The 15,288-nt window shown below is 41.8% G+C and overlaps 1 protein-coding gene across 1 annotated transcript in view; it reads right to left on the bottom strand.

Annotated features, from left to right (window-relative positions):
* Positions 1 to 7,240: 7,240 nt before the first annotated feature.
* Positions 7,241 to 15,288, bottom strand: part of chst11 (carbohydrate (chondroitin 4) sulfotransferase 11) — an 84,133-nt gene continuing 76,085 nt past the window's right edge. The window contains exons 5-6 of the mRNA XM_035681192.1: positions 11,798 to 12,027; positions 7,241 to 11,566 (exon numbers count right to left, since the gene is read on the bottom strand). Coding sequence (XP_035537085.1) covers positions 10,942 to 11,566; positions 11,798 to 12,027 — 855 coding nt within the window. The 3' untranslated portion in view covers positions 7,241 to 10,941. The remainder of the gene's footprint in view (positions 11,567 to 11,797; positions 12,028 to 15,288) is intronic.

The following is a 15,288-nucleotide window of genomic DNA, read 5'->3' as shown; positions in this document are numbered from 1 at the left end:
AGGAGGATTGAATTTTCTATAACCTTTAAAAGGAATTACTGTAGTTTGGATGATGAAGAGATATATGTCTCTTCTGTCTGTAGTGCTAAATGAAGAGTCAGGGAATGCTGTATCTTAGCATAAGAACTGGATGCCAGCCGCAAAAAAGTTTAGGGGCTACATCCAGTGGCGTGCCCACAGCACTTTTTTGAAGGGCAGGGGCGGAAAGAAAAAAATTTCGGCTCCAAGAGGCACTATACCCTGCGTTTTGTGCTTCCCCAAAGGGGGCATTTACAGCGTTTTGCTTCCCAAGGGGCAATTTAGGCACGCGTTTTGGCTTCCCAAGAGGGCACTTGAGCCAGTTTAGCACATGTTTGGCTCCCAAGAGGGCACTTTAACACTACGTTTTGGGCTCCCAAAGGGGGCACTTTAGTCACGCTTTTGGCTACCCAAGAGGGGAATTTAGCCGTGTTTTGGCTCCCAACGGGGGCACTTTAGCACACGTTTTGGCCTCCCAAGAGGGCACTTTAGCACGCGTTTGTGGCTACCCAATAGGGGAATTTAGCACGCGTTTTGCTCCCAAGGCGGGCACTTTAGCACTACCGGTTTTGGCTCCCAAGAGGGCGGGCACTTTAGCACGCATTTTGGCTCCCAAGAGGGCACTTTAACACACGTTTTTCAACAATTGGGCGACGTACCGTACCACGTACCGTGGGAGAAAGTGTTTACACTGAAAAAGAAAACCAAGTATTAATTAGGAAGTCACTATTTGCATCCAAGAAATAACTCATATAAATCCATGTAGAACCATACATTTCCCCAAATTAACCATTTTTTAAAATGAAGGATACATTTAGATAAACATTATTTACAGTTGCAAATGTCATGTCACTGGATGTTAATACTGGATAGATACATACTAATACATTCATCCAAGTTTTTCATAGATATAAGCTTCTACATTCATATGTGACATTATTTTAGCTCAAAATCTTTTCTTGCCAAATCACTCCTCAGAGTAGAATCCAAATTGGCTTAGAGACATTCAGTAAATAACCACAGCATTCACAGCTGGCCTAGGGGCTTGGACGCATTTCACCATTTCATCTCTCATGTCTCTCTGCGCTGTAAACTGTCCAGTAAAGTGCAACAGCAGGAAAGACTGTGTTGAAGGGTTAAATTTGGCCTGCAGTCCCTACAGTATGACACAGAGTTTGTGTGTGTGGAGGTCGGGGAAGGTCAGTCAGTGGGTTATATATTTTACCAACAGCACTCCAAACTGTGGTGCTCACGGATGAGAGCAATCTTACTCTGCCTTTCTCTGTCTTTTTTTTTTTTTTAGCATTTTTTACGTGGTAGTTTTGGCCTTTTCTTTAAAGCGGACCACTTTAAAGGAAGCGCTGAATGCAACAGCAAAGTGCAGGCGTAATGAGAGAGGATGTGCTGGCTGGGAGATGGACAGAGATGTAGGCTGAGATACAAACACAGCTGCTGCAGCTTTAATGAGCCGTGGCTTACAACTAGCAGGTGCAACAGAGGCAGGAACACGGTGGGCCACAAATCATGCTAAAATCTGCCCAACAGTGGCCTGATACAGTATGAATGATAGAAGAATATTATGCAGAGGTTGGTCAGACATGTTTAGTTAGTGATGATGATTGTTTTCATGCTTTTTGTTGCAAAAACCACCTAATCTCACTTTACTTTGTCTTCTGGGGCAATAACAATGTGCATTAAGTCCAAAATAAATAGTGAGTATATGACAGTGCCAATACACTTGGAAACTACCAAAACATAATTCAGGTAAGCTAAGTCACATTTTTTAAACGTATAGCTCATGGTATGTTATCACCACACCAAGTCTCAAAGTCTCAACATTTTAAGTGAGGAAATTACACTTTAAAGCTGCATTAATCAATATGTTTATATTATCAATGGATCAATTGACTGTGTACTGTGAAAGGTGTTGCACATAGTAGCTCATTATTTTGGTTTTCTGTCACTTTAGTAAGATGATAATATCTTGTTGTTGTGTTTTTTTATGTGGCAAATAAGGTCAATCAGTGCAGCTTTAAAATAATAGTTAACTAATGATGATGACCTTGTATCCAAAATAACTGCCTATTTACTATATAACGAACTATATTTACCCTATATTATATTCTTTGCAGTGTGAAATGTATGCACTGTAAACATCCATCCATGACATGTACACTACTTATTGCAAACAATCGCACAATGCAATATGTGCCATATATAACCTACCAGTAATAACACTAAATGACGATGATTCATAAGAGACTAAGTTCTCAGTTTACTGCTCGAGTAAACAAGTAAGGGTCTGTTATTTAGGGAGTAGTGAGTGACAGAGTCATTTTGGACACAGCCTGTGTTTGCACCCAACACAATCCCCTGGCACTTTCATTTCAATTAGAAAATACATCAAGTGGGCAGATGCTTCAGTTTATGATGAGACCCTGTCAGTTAGATCAGTTTATGAGGGTTAACCCCTATAAATAGCAGTCATTCAGAGGTCCCCCATAGGGAGCCACAGACAGGGCATTAACTGGTTGTATGAAAGCAGAGACGTAATATCCTTCAGCCCGGATGATAGCTGGCTGACAGGAAAGCCTGTGCACGACTCCAAGCAACAGCAATGGATTATAACTAAGAGATGGAACTTAAAATGATTGTTGTCCCTCTGCTTGAACTTAAAAGCTGAACTAAAAGTTTTATTTCTTACAGTATGTGTAACAATAGTAGTGCACACTGGGGCTAGTTGGCACACTTTTCACACTCACAGTCATATTTCTCTGGCAGAATATTCTAAGTGAAGCAGTAAAGCAGTAAATTGTGTTTTGAAATCATGCTGTGGGTTTGTGCCAACCAGCCCCATCACGGGGCACACAGATTTGGTTAGCACAATGTTAAAAAAATGAAGCAACAAATTGAGACAATTTGAACCTTTAATTCAAACAAGAACCACAAAACATGAACATTTAAAAGAATACTTGCCTATTTTTAACATTTTTAATCAATTCCTCTGTATGGTTGCCATTACTTTTAACCATCTTTGACCCTTCAAATTAATAATTATTAACAACTGTCAATACATTGTTTTTAATCTTTCAGAAATAGTCTCTCAAAATACCCCAACAAAAATATATATTAACAGTTACAAGTTAATAAACAAGAAAACTATTAAACTTGGTGAAAGAAAACATAGTGCCAGCCAACCCTGCTCACATTTTACCAAACTTTGTGATGAAATTATGTTAGCCAGCTACCATCACTCATCACAGACTTGTATCAAAATGTAGTTGATTTCTATGTCTATTAACTAGAATTAACACATTCCCATATGTCTAACATGGTGTTATAATACATTTACTCCACAGACCACTTTTTTTAACATAGTAGATGAGCACAGACCAGAAAAATAGCTTGGTGCCAAACAACCCAGCCTCCCCTAACTGTAAATTGTATTATAACCTCTTGAGTTTGATCACCGTTATCTTCCATTCCAACAGAAATACAAAAGCAAATATGGAAAGTGAGCTGAATTCATGGCTTTATTCTTGTTCTGTATGGTGTGTTCAAGTGCTGATGTACAGTTGGTATGTTCTGTTACATAATTGACATCCACACATGAAATAAGCAGTGGGAGGCACTGGGAGTTTCAGTGTTATTTTATTGTGAAAACATCGGACAGATGAACCGCAGGTCATTCTGCTGTAGGATCGACACCACTCTCAGTGTACAGTACACAGTCAATTATTCATGATTTCAGCGAGTGCGCCTGAAAATGAACTGAGTAAGACAGAACAGTGAGTGGCTGTCCCGGGAGGAAATGAGAGATGCAGAGAGTTTAGGTGTGTTGCCATGGTGATAGTGAGGAAGGAGTATGGGTAGTTGTCTGAGAATAAATAAATAAATAAGTGGCGCCTGTTTGAATGAGAGTCACGCCTTCCTCGAGGACGCTCCCTCTGAGGCAGAGTGGGTACAGCACAGAGTGTCCACACACACACACACACACACACACAAACACCACCCACACACACTCATGCAGCTCTCATCCAGCCGCTCCACCTGTAGTTACAGCACATGAGGCACTCTGATACACACAACGGTGAAAAATGCTGATGACATGGTATAAATTCAGTAACAGACACAGCTGATTTGGGACTCATTCCTCAAAAGGTCACACATACACATTACCGTACAGGTTACAGCACAACATCCACACCATCTGGAAAGACATGAAGCTGTTGGAAACACTCAGGAGATCAGAGGGTGTGTGTGACCCCTGCGCACTGAAGGAGGACGTACAAGATGTCAGGGCAACACAGAGACACATAAAACCTGGCAGGCCCACCAAGGCCACAGCCACGCTAATGTGGACAAATTTGACAAATGCAGGTAAAATGTGATAATAAGCCTTCCACCCACACTAATTTATCAAAGAAAATGAGTTAAATGTGTTCCACAAGGAACTTGCTCTGAAAACAACAAGGACTTTTCAAAAATGGCAGAGATCACATAAAGCAAGAGGATCATTTCAGACAGGCTATAAACAAGCTGACATGTTATCTAAAGCACTTCACTCTGAGGTAAAACTGAAAGGTAACACAACAAAAACAAACCAACCGTCAAGCCAGATTATCTAAACCCTAAGTTCACAAGGAAAAGGTGTGCAGGTAATACTGTAGGTCGAATTTAAAACCCAGAAGTAGGCCTTTTCAATCGGACATTGTATTCATTTTAGGCGAGTTATTGTTGGGAAGCTGTGGTAGCTACTAGGAATAACTAACATTTTTCAAGAAGAATGAAAAGATACTGTCATGTACGCATTGTCATTATTTTCCATGAATGTACCTAGGTAGCTAGCTAGCTTTGTAGAAAGAACCCTGTCAACAAAGGTCTGTGTTTTGGAACCAAACTATGTAGATTAATCTCTGTAAACATATATCTGCACATGAATGCAGAATCTGTAGGCAAAGAAGGATCTTGTTCTAGTTTCTATTTGTAGTCTGTTTGTTGCTTTGCTTTGGTGGGTACAGTGTTATCTGTCACTGATGTCCAAATTTGGCAAATGGAAGCCAAGTTGTAATTAATGATATATTTTAAGAAGGCTCCTTTAGGTGATTTCTACCACACCATTTTTTGTCATTTACAGGGTAAGTGCAAAGAAAGAGAGGGGGTGCCAGAAAGTCAGGAGAGCTTTAAAAATGGATCACATGACAATTACACTAAAACATTGTTGTGAAGATCCATTTTCCCTAAAACAGAGAACATTCCCAAGAAGAAAAGGAGGTTCAAATGTATCCACATTGGTGTGAACATGACCTGAGAGCCTCAGGAGCTTTCCTCTGCTCTCTGCCTGTCTCGGTGCGGTCACATGGGCCTCTGCAGGTGCACAGAGCAGTGTGTGTGTTGACTGCAGCGAGGGGATTGTCATGTGAGAAGTGTATTTTAGGAGTGTGAATGGAGTTGTCTTCAAGTAAAAAACACACCCTTACAGGTGTTACTGAATGCGTTGCATCCTGTGTTCTTCAAATTAAAACTGATTGTGGTGCTTCCTGTGGCAAAGGGTGCTGATGGTTGTCTGATCTCTCTGCTGTTGTGTGGTTGTTTAGAAGAGCAAGGGGAAGGGAGCTAAAAACAGCTTCTCCTATCAGAAATGTTAAAACTCAAGTGCAGCTAGAATAAAGATTTGCACTGTAAAAAAATAAAAAGAATTCCTCTTTTGTGCTGTAAAGTAATCCAGCAAATCTAACATCTGAACCCAAACATGTAATGCAGTGTAGAAGCTGCTATAGGCAGACAGTCCTCAACCAAAGGAATGAATAATCACTGTGTGTGTGTGTGTGTGTGTGTGTGTGTGTCAGTATGGAGGAAGGCCTAGGTGACCACAGAGAGAAGGTGCTCTGAATCGTTTTTTAGCGGCTCTGTGTTGCTGCAAATGAAAGGCACAGTTAAACAAAATTGCAGCACAAATGTAGTGTGTGTGTGTGTGTGTGTGTGTGTGTGTAAGTGTGCGAGACAAGTAGAGTAATTGATCGATCAAACATGAGAGCTCAAAAACAACAGCAGAATGAATGACATCATGTCTACACTGTACAAAAACATCCTGCACTGGGACTGTATATGTGAGAGATGAACCCGGCAGAGAATGAGAGGCTTTGTCCCTCTGTGCTGATGACATGAGATATTTTCAAATATTGTATTTTTGCCACCAAAAAGGAACCAAAAGAAAACCCCCAAAACTATAGAAACCGTTTTTTCTTTATTTTTGTTTTAGAAGATTTATCTCATGCTCCCGTCTGTCTGTGAAATGTGAAGCTACAGCTAGCAGCCGGTTAGCATAAAGACTACCACTAACAAAAATGAGATAAACATCATCATCATCCTCATCAGATAAAAATGTATTTGCCTAAATACTTTAGATTCCTAAATATTCCCATCAGTCTCAGCTGTACTTTTATATATAGTGTGGATGAACATGGTAAACATTTTATCTGCTATACATCAGCATTTTAGCATGGTCACTGTGAGCCTGTTAGCATGCTGACATTAGCATAGCCCAAATCTCTGCTGTGTGTAAGTATAACCTCCTCAAGCCGCTAGCATGGCTGTAGACTCTTAGTCTTGTTTTACCTTTGGTCAGAGCCAGGCTAGCTGCTCCAGTCTTTATGCTCAGCTAAGCTAACTATCTTCTGGTTGTGGCTCCATGTTTAACAGATATGACAGTGGTATCAAAGAAGCGCATTTCCTAAATTGTCAACTATCCCTTTAATTGGTAATGATATGTACCTGCTATGACTCTATGCTTTACTGAATATAAAATGTGTGCTAATCTGTGCATAAACAACAAAATAAAGCGTAAGCACAAATCACATAATCCTCTTTGAGAGAAATACTCCCTCAGATATATTTAGAAGCCTTCCTGTGTTCTTTCAGCAGTACAGTAAACAAGTAATTCAGTCTGATAATAGACATCGTTCAAAAACAAAATAAATATATACCTGCTGGCTTGACTTGAATATGAACACACCTACAGTATGAGAACACTGGGCAGTGTACAGGCCTGGATTTATGCAGACGGAGAAGTTAAGAATAGGGACAAAAGTACTCCAAATGCGGTTGTTTGTTTTTTTCTAAAGGCAGAAAATCATCCAGGGCCTCTCGGTGCTCGCTTAGTTCCCCGTAGGGACTTTTTTACCGACTCTGTTTGCTTAAGCAGGCTGCCCTTTTCCTGCAGGAACGGTAGGGATCATTGACAGTGACTTGCTTCTGTTATTTTTTTTATACAGGAGGCCACTCTTAGAGGTGGGAGAGTAGAAAGAGAGGCCTCTGTAATGGCTTGTTTTCAGGCTAAGAAGTCCTTTGTGTATCGTCCATCTTCCATTCTGGGGGTTAAATGAGCAGTTTAAGCCGAGGCTCAGTGTGTTTAAGTGGAGAGGTGCTGCCCGCCCGTGCCTCTGCTTACAACTGCTGAGTAAGATGCTGCGTGGCATCAGCATCAGCAGGAGTGCTAATGTGCAAGCTGAGTGTGTGTGTATTTTTGTACGCCTTGTCCCAGGAGGAGGCCGTGCTGAGAATATAGCCATTGTTTCTTTAGGAGGACGACGGTCGGGGCTACAGGCCAGGCCAGTAGCTTTTCTCCTTTATTAGAGCCAGATGTGTGAGTGCGGGTAAAAAAAACCAAGGCTGTTCTCTCATTATAACCCACACGTACACAGTAATAATACTTCAAAAGCTCCAGGAAGAGGTTTGCAGCTAAAAATGAAATATCTGTCTATTTATAATGTAAGATTTGGTCATCACACCTTTGTTATGCTGACATTTCATTCACAAGCTTCATTCTAAAGACATGGGGTCACCACTAGACACAACGTTATAGTGAAGTGGACCTGGATCTGATCCATTAAAACATGCATTGCAAAACTGTATGTTTACAAAATGACTTTAAATGTGACACCCCAGTTATTAATTATTGCACTTCCAAAAAACTGTTGTGTAAGTAGATTTAGGAAAGGAGTAGTCCTGAGACTTAGACTTAAGGCTTTTAGTCTTTAGTATAACTCAAGTTACTTAAACACTGAATCCAGCATGTCCCATAGTGTAACCCAAAAGTGTCTTTAGTTAGTTGATATGCACCAAGTCAGCATCAGCTGACAAAATGAAGGTCTTAAAACTAGATTCAGATACAGGGCCCCTCTTTTACTTATCACATTTACATAATACTACATGTGTATATGTCTGTCCTGTTTTTCCCTCGTTTCCCATTAAAGTGTTTTTGTTACTTTTTTACGGAGTTGTTCCTTCTCCAAACTAAGGGTCTACAGATACATAGTGTTATACTGTGTGTTATTGTAAAAGCCCTTGAGATATATTTGTGATACTGGGCCATTTAAATAAAACTGACTTGACAGGGTCTCAACCAGGACCCACGTTAAGGCCCTTATCATCCAATTATCCACCCATTACCTATACCTGTTTATCCTTTTTAGAGGTTTGCCGGGGCTGCAGTCCTAGCTTACTCTGGGCGAGAGGCAGGGTCCAGTTTATATTGTGCTTTAGTAATACATATTTCCATATTCCCCAAACAAAGTTCAACTGATTTGTGGTCAATTACCACAAATCAATTCCCAGTGAACAGTGACCCTTGGGCTTTCAGGGACCACTAAGGTTCTGGGGCCCCATGGCAATTGCTGGCTTCTTTATATTATATTATATTATATTATATTAATAGGACTTAACATTAGATTCTAACAGGGCCAAGTCAGGGCCTCAAGATTAAAGACCCACTTTAAGGCCCTCATCATGTCAGTTGATCCTGCACTTCAGTTGGTACAATTAATTAAATTACCACAAACCTGCCAGCCTTGTCTAGCAGTATTACAGAATCAGCAATTTCTCTACACCGAATTTGGTGAGTCAAATGTTATCATTATCAGCAGGAATGATGGACAAAACTACATTAATAAAACCTGAATTTTCCTTTAAAAACTAGGGTTAGGTTAGTTAGTATTTCTGATTATGATTATGATTCTGACACAGCATGAACAAATGCATACCAAAAATCTGATTTCAGGATTCTGTCAAGTGCAACAAAGAGATGCTGCCTTTCAGAAAAATGTTTCCTTCACTTTGAAGCCGGAGTGGATTTGAATTTACAAAGGGGTGTAAAAGACAAAATGACTCTGTCTCTCCCTCTCTCCCTTCTGTATAATGCTTACACAACAGACTGTAATCCAATTCACAGCGTGATGGAGAGTGCAGTTATTAACCTTGACATTGCTTAACGTGGCTAACATTAATCACATTACAGTATGAGATATAGCCTCTGATGCTGTGACGTGGGCAGTAGATTGTTGATATGTACACTGAGAGTAGCAGCTAGTTCTTATGTTCTGCTTGGGAAGTGTTGGATATAGGGGCAAAGATTTACTCTGAACACAGAGTGTGGATCTCTGAGGCGCTCACAGCCATTTTGGCACCAAATATTTGACAACAGGAAATGTAAAATAAGCCAGAAATCTCTGATGATCCCAGACACAGAAGGACAAAGCCATGGGCTAAAATGTACCTTACACCCTTTAAAAATGAAAATGCTGTGATGCACTAATAATGTATTGGAGGCAAAAAGAAATCAACATGACAAAAAGAAACTCTTAACAACAGTTTAACTTTCTAAAATGTTCCTCAGCCCAGGAAAGAAATTAAATCTTTCTCTCTTTAATCAACAAAACAAATTAAATAATATTTTTCTATTGCTGCTCGCAGCATTATTTCATAAGACAATAAAAACAAAAATAAGCAAGAAGACAAAAGGATAATCTTAATTTACTGAAACACTTTTGGTCGTCGGAGTAGGGGCTTTGTGGGTGTGGCCCTGGGTGTGTCCACTGAGCCCCTAGGTTGGGCACGGTGGGGCACAGCAGGGCGGGGTTATGAGATCCAGTGCCTTTAACCCTTTCACAACCACAAAGGCTGTCTCTTTTCTTTTTAGCTCAGACTTTCTGTGCAGACTCTTAGTGCACCCACGCACTTGGGAGCATCCTGTACCGTTCTAACCATGTCCTGTAGCTCAAAGTGTTAAGGATGCTTGGTGTTACAGGCAATGATTTATTAAGCACTTCCACACTTTACTGCTGCAACAGGAGTCTCCGTTTTCATGGGGTCCGCCTGTTGTAACACAAGAGGTCCCATCTGCTAACATCATAATTGTAGAGACCAGTGAAAACTTGTGTTATTACAACCTGTCGCTGAAGGCCATGTCACCACAGTTACAGTTGTAGAGGTCTTGAGAGTGAAGTCAGTATTCATCTATTACAGGGCGTCCTTGAGGCGGTGATAAGCCAGTTTCCCTCTGAAATGTATAAATCTAATGAGGGCAAGGGTGATGGGTGCTGGCACACCGCGCTGACAGCGCAGCGAAGGACATGAATTGTGTTTTACAATTTGACGGAGTTTCTCTATTGATCAGGGGTAGGGGAGATAAGCTTAGCTCCCACGATGCATTGGGGTCAGGGCGCGTGCGAGGCCACTGTTTGCTTTGTAGAATCTGAAGCAGCCTAATTCGTCAGCAGTTTGTTTAAACATGTAGAGAACATCATCAGGAGAATCCCCTCTTCAAGTCTGTCCTTTGAGGATAAGTTCCCCTTTTAAAACACCTTGAAGACCTGCTTCACCCACACATTTTAGTCTTTGCATGCGTTTGGTTCATTTAGCCCACATTCTCATCCAATCAGCACTCTCTGTATCACCCAGAGTTGACTGGACATCCACACACCTTTCTCTCTTTCAGCACCTGTTTATATGTCTATTTCAGACCCCACGCCTGCGTACGACAACAGTTTTTTAAATCAAGTTTGCTTCCAAAGAATTCCGCCTTTCACTCAATTTGCCTCTCCTTGAACAAGGCAGCCATTCTCAGAGTCACAGCTCTGTCCTCCATTAGTCCAGCCGGAGGTAGCTGGGTGTGGAGTAGTTGAACATGAGGAAGTCCAACTTGTAAAGCTGGTAGAGTTGGAACTGCTGCTGAGTGCTGATATTGCTGAAGAACTGGGCTGTCATGGCATCTGTTGTACGGGTGGACTTGGCGTAGCTCGGGAAGCGCAAGGAATCGCCAACACCCACCAGCCGCAACACGTAGTTTGCGTCTTCTTCCAGCGTCTCGTACTTGCCCACCAGGTCATAGTGGATGTGACATGGGTGACAAAGCTGGTAGACAGTCTGCCAGTGCTCATTGAGTGGGCCGTCACGCTGCGTGGCCGGGTCCACCAGGTACTCTGCGAATTCTTTGAATTTGACGTCAGCACCGTTGAGCAGGGCGTCCTGCGTGGCGTTCTTGCGATAACGTCGGATGATGCGGGTGCCGAAGCGCTTGTGGAAGGACGAGTTGTACTTGAGGGTGAACTTGTTGCGGTATGCAGAGACCAGCCTCTCGAAGGGCTCGCGAACAAAGAGGAACTTGAGGTAGTTCTTGAGGCGGTGGTTGATCTCAGCAATACTGTACTGGTTCAAGGTCTTTAGGTTGGAAGGAATGTGGGCTTCATTAGAAGGGATTTCCATTGGGTCACTGTGGAAGAGAGGCACAAGGACGTTGAGGAACAACAGCAAAACAAATCTGCATTCACAGTCTTCTACCATCGAAAACCTTCAGTGTAATGAGGGCAGCATGCTGGAATACTGTATAACACGATACAATACATGCCCTGTATTTGTCACAGAGCAATAAAAAGGGGAATGAATGGCCCCCAGTACTCTCTAAGCCCTTTTACAGTAACAGTCTGCCAGGCACAAGACTCACCTGTATTTGCCCCGGCCTGTGAGCACCATCATGACGCGTTTCCAGTTGGTACAGGCCACCTTGGGAACATAGCAGTAGATGAGCTCATGGTCCTCGTCCACCACAAGGTGTTTGAGGTCTCCGGGTGTCAGGACTCTGCGCTTACGGCTGGATGCACTGTAGACTCGACAGGCATCCACTACCTGATCCCTCCTGGCCTGGTGGAGGACGGCTGCTCCGGACAACTCGGGCTGGTCAGGGAAAGATGGAGAAGGAGGGAGTGGGGGAGAGAATGAGACTTGAAATTTAAACAAAAGGGCTTTCAGGAGGTAACTATCTGTAGATAAAGATCTATCCTGTTTTTTTTGCATATTAACACATTATTTTTACAGATCAGAGGTTTGTGAGAAAATTATTTCCTGTCTCTATAGTCTTTTGTTGTCTTTACACCTCTTGCCATATGTGTTACTGTATAATTTCTTTGGCAGTATAAGGAAAATCTTACTGTGCCAATAAAGCACTCTAAAATGAATGAAACTGAATCAAGGCAGAAATAGGGATAGAGAGAGATGGAGAGAGATAGAAGACAGGCAGACAGACAGTTCGAGAGAGTTATTAATCTCAGCCTTTATTATTATACTCATCTCTTTATTGACTCTATCTTTTCCCCCTATCTGAGTCGCTCCACAGGCTATGAATGAGATTAGTCCACGGGTATGGAAGAAAATAATGATATTGGAGGATATTACAGATATTGAGTGTTCAATATGCACAGATCCAGTCAGCAATCATTCATCTCAGGCATATTTCATATTCACCATGACGCTTGTGATGAAGTGGACCATGGTGGGAGGGAAAGGAGGAGGCTGGGAAGGAATTAAAAGGTGGAGAAAAGCCTAGGGGGTTTTGCATCTGAAGGGCAGGAATGTTTTCTTGTGCTTCTTGATTATTTTTCCTCTGGGTCTGAATTCCCCTCCAGGGCAGTGCCCCGGTTTCCTCGTGGAATCTAAATTGATTGTACTGTGGCGTGTATCTTTACCACTCCATCCCACTCACAAGTGTGGCCTTTCAGTGCTACACTGACCAGGGCTGAGAGGGAGGGAAAGCTGCTGACATTAAATGCTGAAATAACTCAGGGACCACCACCAAGTGCTATATACGAAGACAGTTGGTTTGTATGTACGTATTTCTCTTTGAAGTCACTCGAATTTATCATGTGCATGGCTTGCTACAAGGACATGGCAGTCTCTAAGGAAACAGTCAAACACATGACCTTAAAATCAGAGATATTTCTAAATAACGTCTGTAAAATGTATTTTTCACTATCTCAGTTAGCTCCATTGGATAGTCATGTAAAAATCAATTGAAGGAAGGGTTTTTCCCACTGTGAATTCACATTTTTAATAATATTTACCACAGAAACGCACACTGTATGAGTCATGTATCAGTTGGTTAGGCAGTTCGTTTTTGTAATTTATAGTGAGTTTGGGTATTGCTATGGAAAGGAACCATGACATCTGAGTATATTAAAAACACTACTTATGAGTATTCAGGAACTATGCACTGTATTGCTAAATGAATCCAACAGGCTGAATTGGTTTTACTCCACAAATCTGGAGACTTTCATGTACAGTCTTGAAACTTGTGTGCACACATATGGATCTTGCACCCACCAGATGATGATTTGTGTACACAATATATGTATCTTGTTCCCACAAGATTGCGCCCGCAACTTAAAGGACCAGTGTGTAGGATTTAGTGGCATCTAGTGGTGAAGTTGCAGATTGCAACCAACTGAAATTATCCAGCGCTCTCAACAGTCTGTCTAAGAGAAAGCTACTAGTGGCCCGACAGAAACCTGAACGAATAACACACCAAAGGCGCCTACTACTCTATTACCGTCACAACACATAGTCAACAGACTCCCATACCAGATCAATAGTATATGATCCCCCATACTGGCTGCGTAATATCTAAAACAATGGAGATTCCAAACATGGCAACGACATCTGTAAAAATCAGCAGGACTGCTCCCTATCTGTCAACGTAGCTACAAAACTCATATACTAACTCACACTAAAACACAACAATCTCCTTATTTTCAGGGGATTAATGAAACATAACCTAAATACGGTACATACATATCTATATCTTCCACCCTCTCTGTCAGGTCGAACTTCCCAAAACATGATACACTGACTTTAAAGAACAATCATGTTAGAATTTGGTATTTACAATTTGGCACCCTACCAGTTTGTTGCAATTCACTTATACACCACATCGCCTGGCTCGATCCAGCCAGCACTCCCTGCTGACTCCTCCCAAACCCTGGGCCTAAAAACCTACACTCCCCCCGGTGCTCGCAGGCTCACTAAAGAGCTAACTAGCGATGGAAGCTGATTACAGTTACGGGTAACCCTACTTCAGCAACAACAATAGTAGCTTTCTTGGCATCAGAACTCCATAATCACATGAAATAGGCATTTGCTGAAGTTGGTGGTGTGACCTCTTTTGGCTGTAAAGGGTTACTACACTTCTCCGACCCGGCAACCAAAGTTACACAGTCAAAACAGCATTTCAGGGCAAAAGAAGGGAATGACAGACTCACTATTACAATCCAAAGTCATGCTTGTGTATTGTGAAACTGTTATTTGAAGGTAAATGGTGCATAATGGTCTTGGTTAATGAATAATCAGCTTGTTTGCACAACACCTTGGATCTTGTTCACACAAGATTTGTGCCCAACACAATATATATATATATATATATATATATATATATATATATATATACTTTATGACTTTCTTTATTTCTTTGAAAGCATTGATGCAGATGCTGACTTCACACCTCCATGTCGTTACATCTGCTTTCACCTTTTAACACTCTTTCTATATCGCTTTTTTCAAACCTCATTTCAACCTCACCTCGCCTTTTCCCGTCATATCAAACAGTCCTTTAAAGCATTTTGAAGGATGTGTAAATTGACAAGGCATGATGGATTTTGAACATCTCTGCTTGAGAAGAAGGCCTCATTTTGCCCCCCCTACTTCTCTCTTTGTGCTCCCCACTCCTCCCTATTCATGTGCTGACACATCAAAGCCCACTAAGGCGTAACAGCGCATAGCAAAAAGCAGCTCTTTGTTGATGAAAATCTTTCCTTTTTTCAACCGCTCAGAGACGTTAAGCTATGATTCACGCAAATGTAGCAGTGAGCGTGCGGCCCTCCATCCCAGAGGAGGACAAACACTGTAATTAACATGGGAAAAAGAGACAAGGGAGGGAATCTTGTCATCTCCTGCTCTGCCTCAGTGTTCCTCTCCTTATCTCTCTCCTTTCCACAGGATTACTTTCTGCCATTTTATCTCCTCTTCAAGTGGCTCAGTCAAGCCTCTTGTGCAATTTTTGATGAAAGGGTGAGGATGAGAGAGAGAAAGCGGAGGAGTAGATGAGAGCGGCGATATGTCGATACAGTCTGAGAGGAGGCCGAGATGGGGATCGCTGACCTCTGGCCA

The sequence above is a fragment of the Morone saxatilis genome, unplaced genomic scaffold (assembly GCF_004916995.1).
Source record: "Morone saxatilis isolate NCDOM2014 unplaced genomic scaffold, NCSU_SB_2.0 Contig10, whole genome shotgun sequence".
Classification (NCBI taxonomy): Eukaryota; Metazoa; Chordata; class Actinopteri; family Moronidae; genus Morone; species Morone saxatilis.
This window is presented reverse-complemented; position numbering and strand designations above follow the sequence as displayed.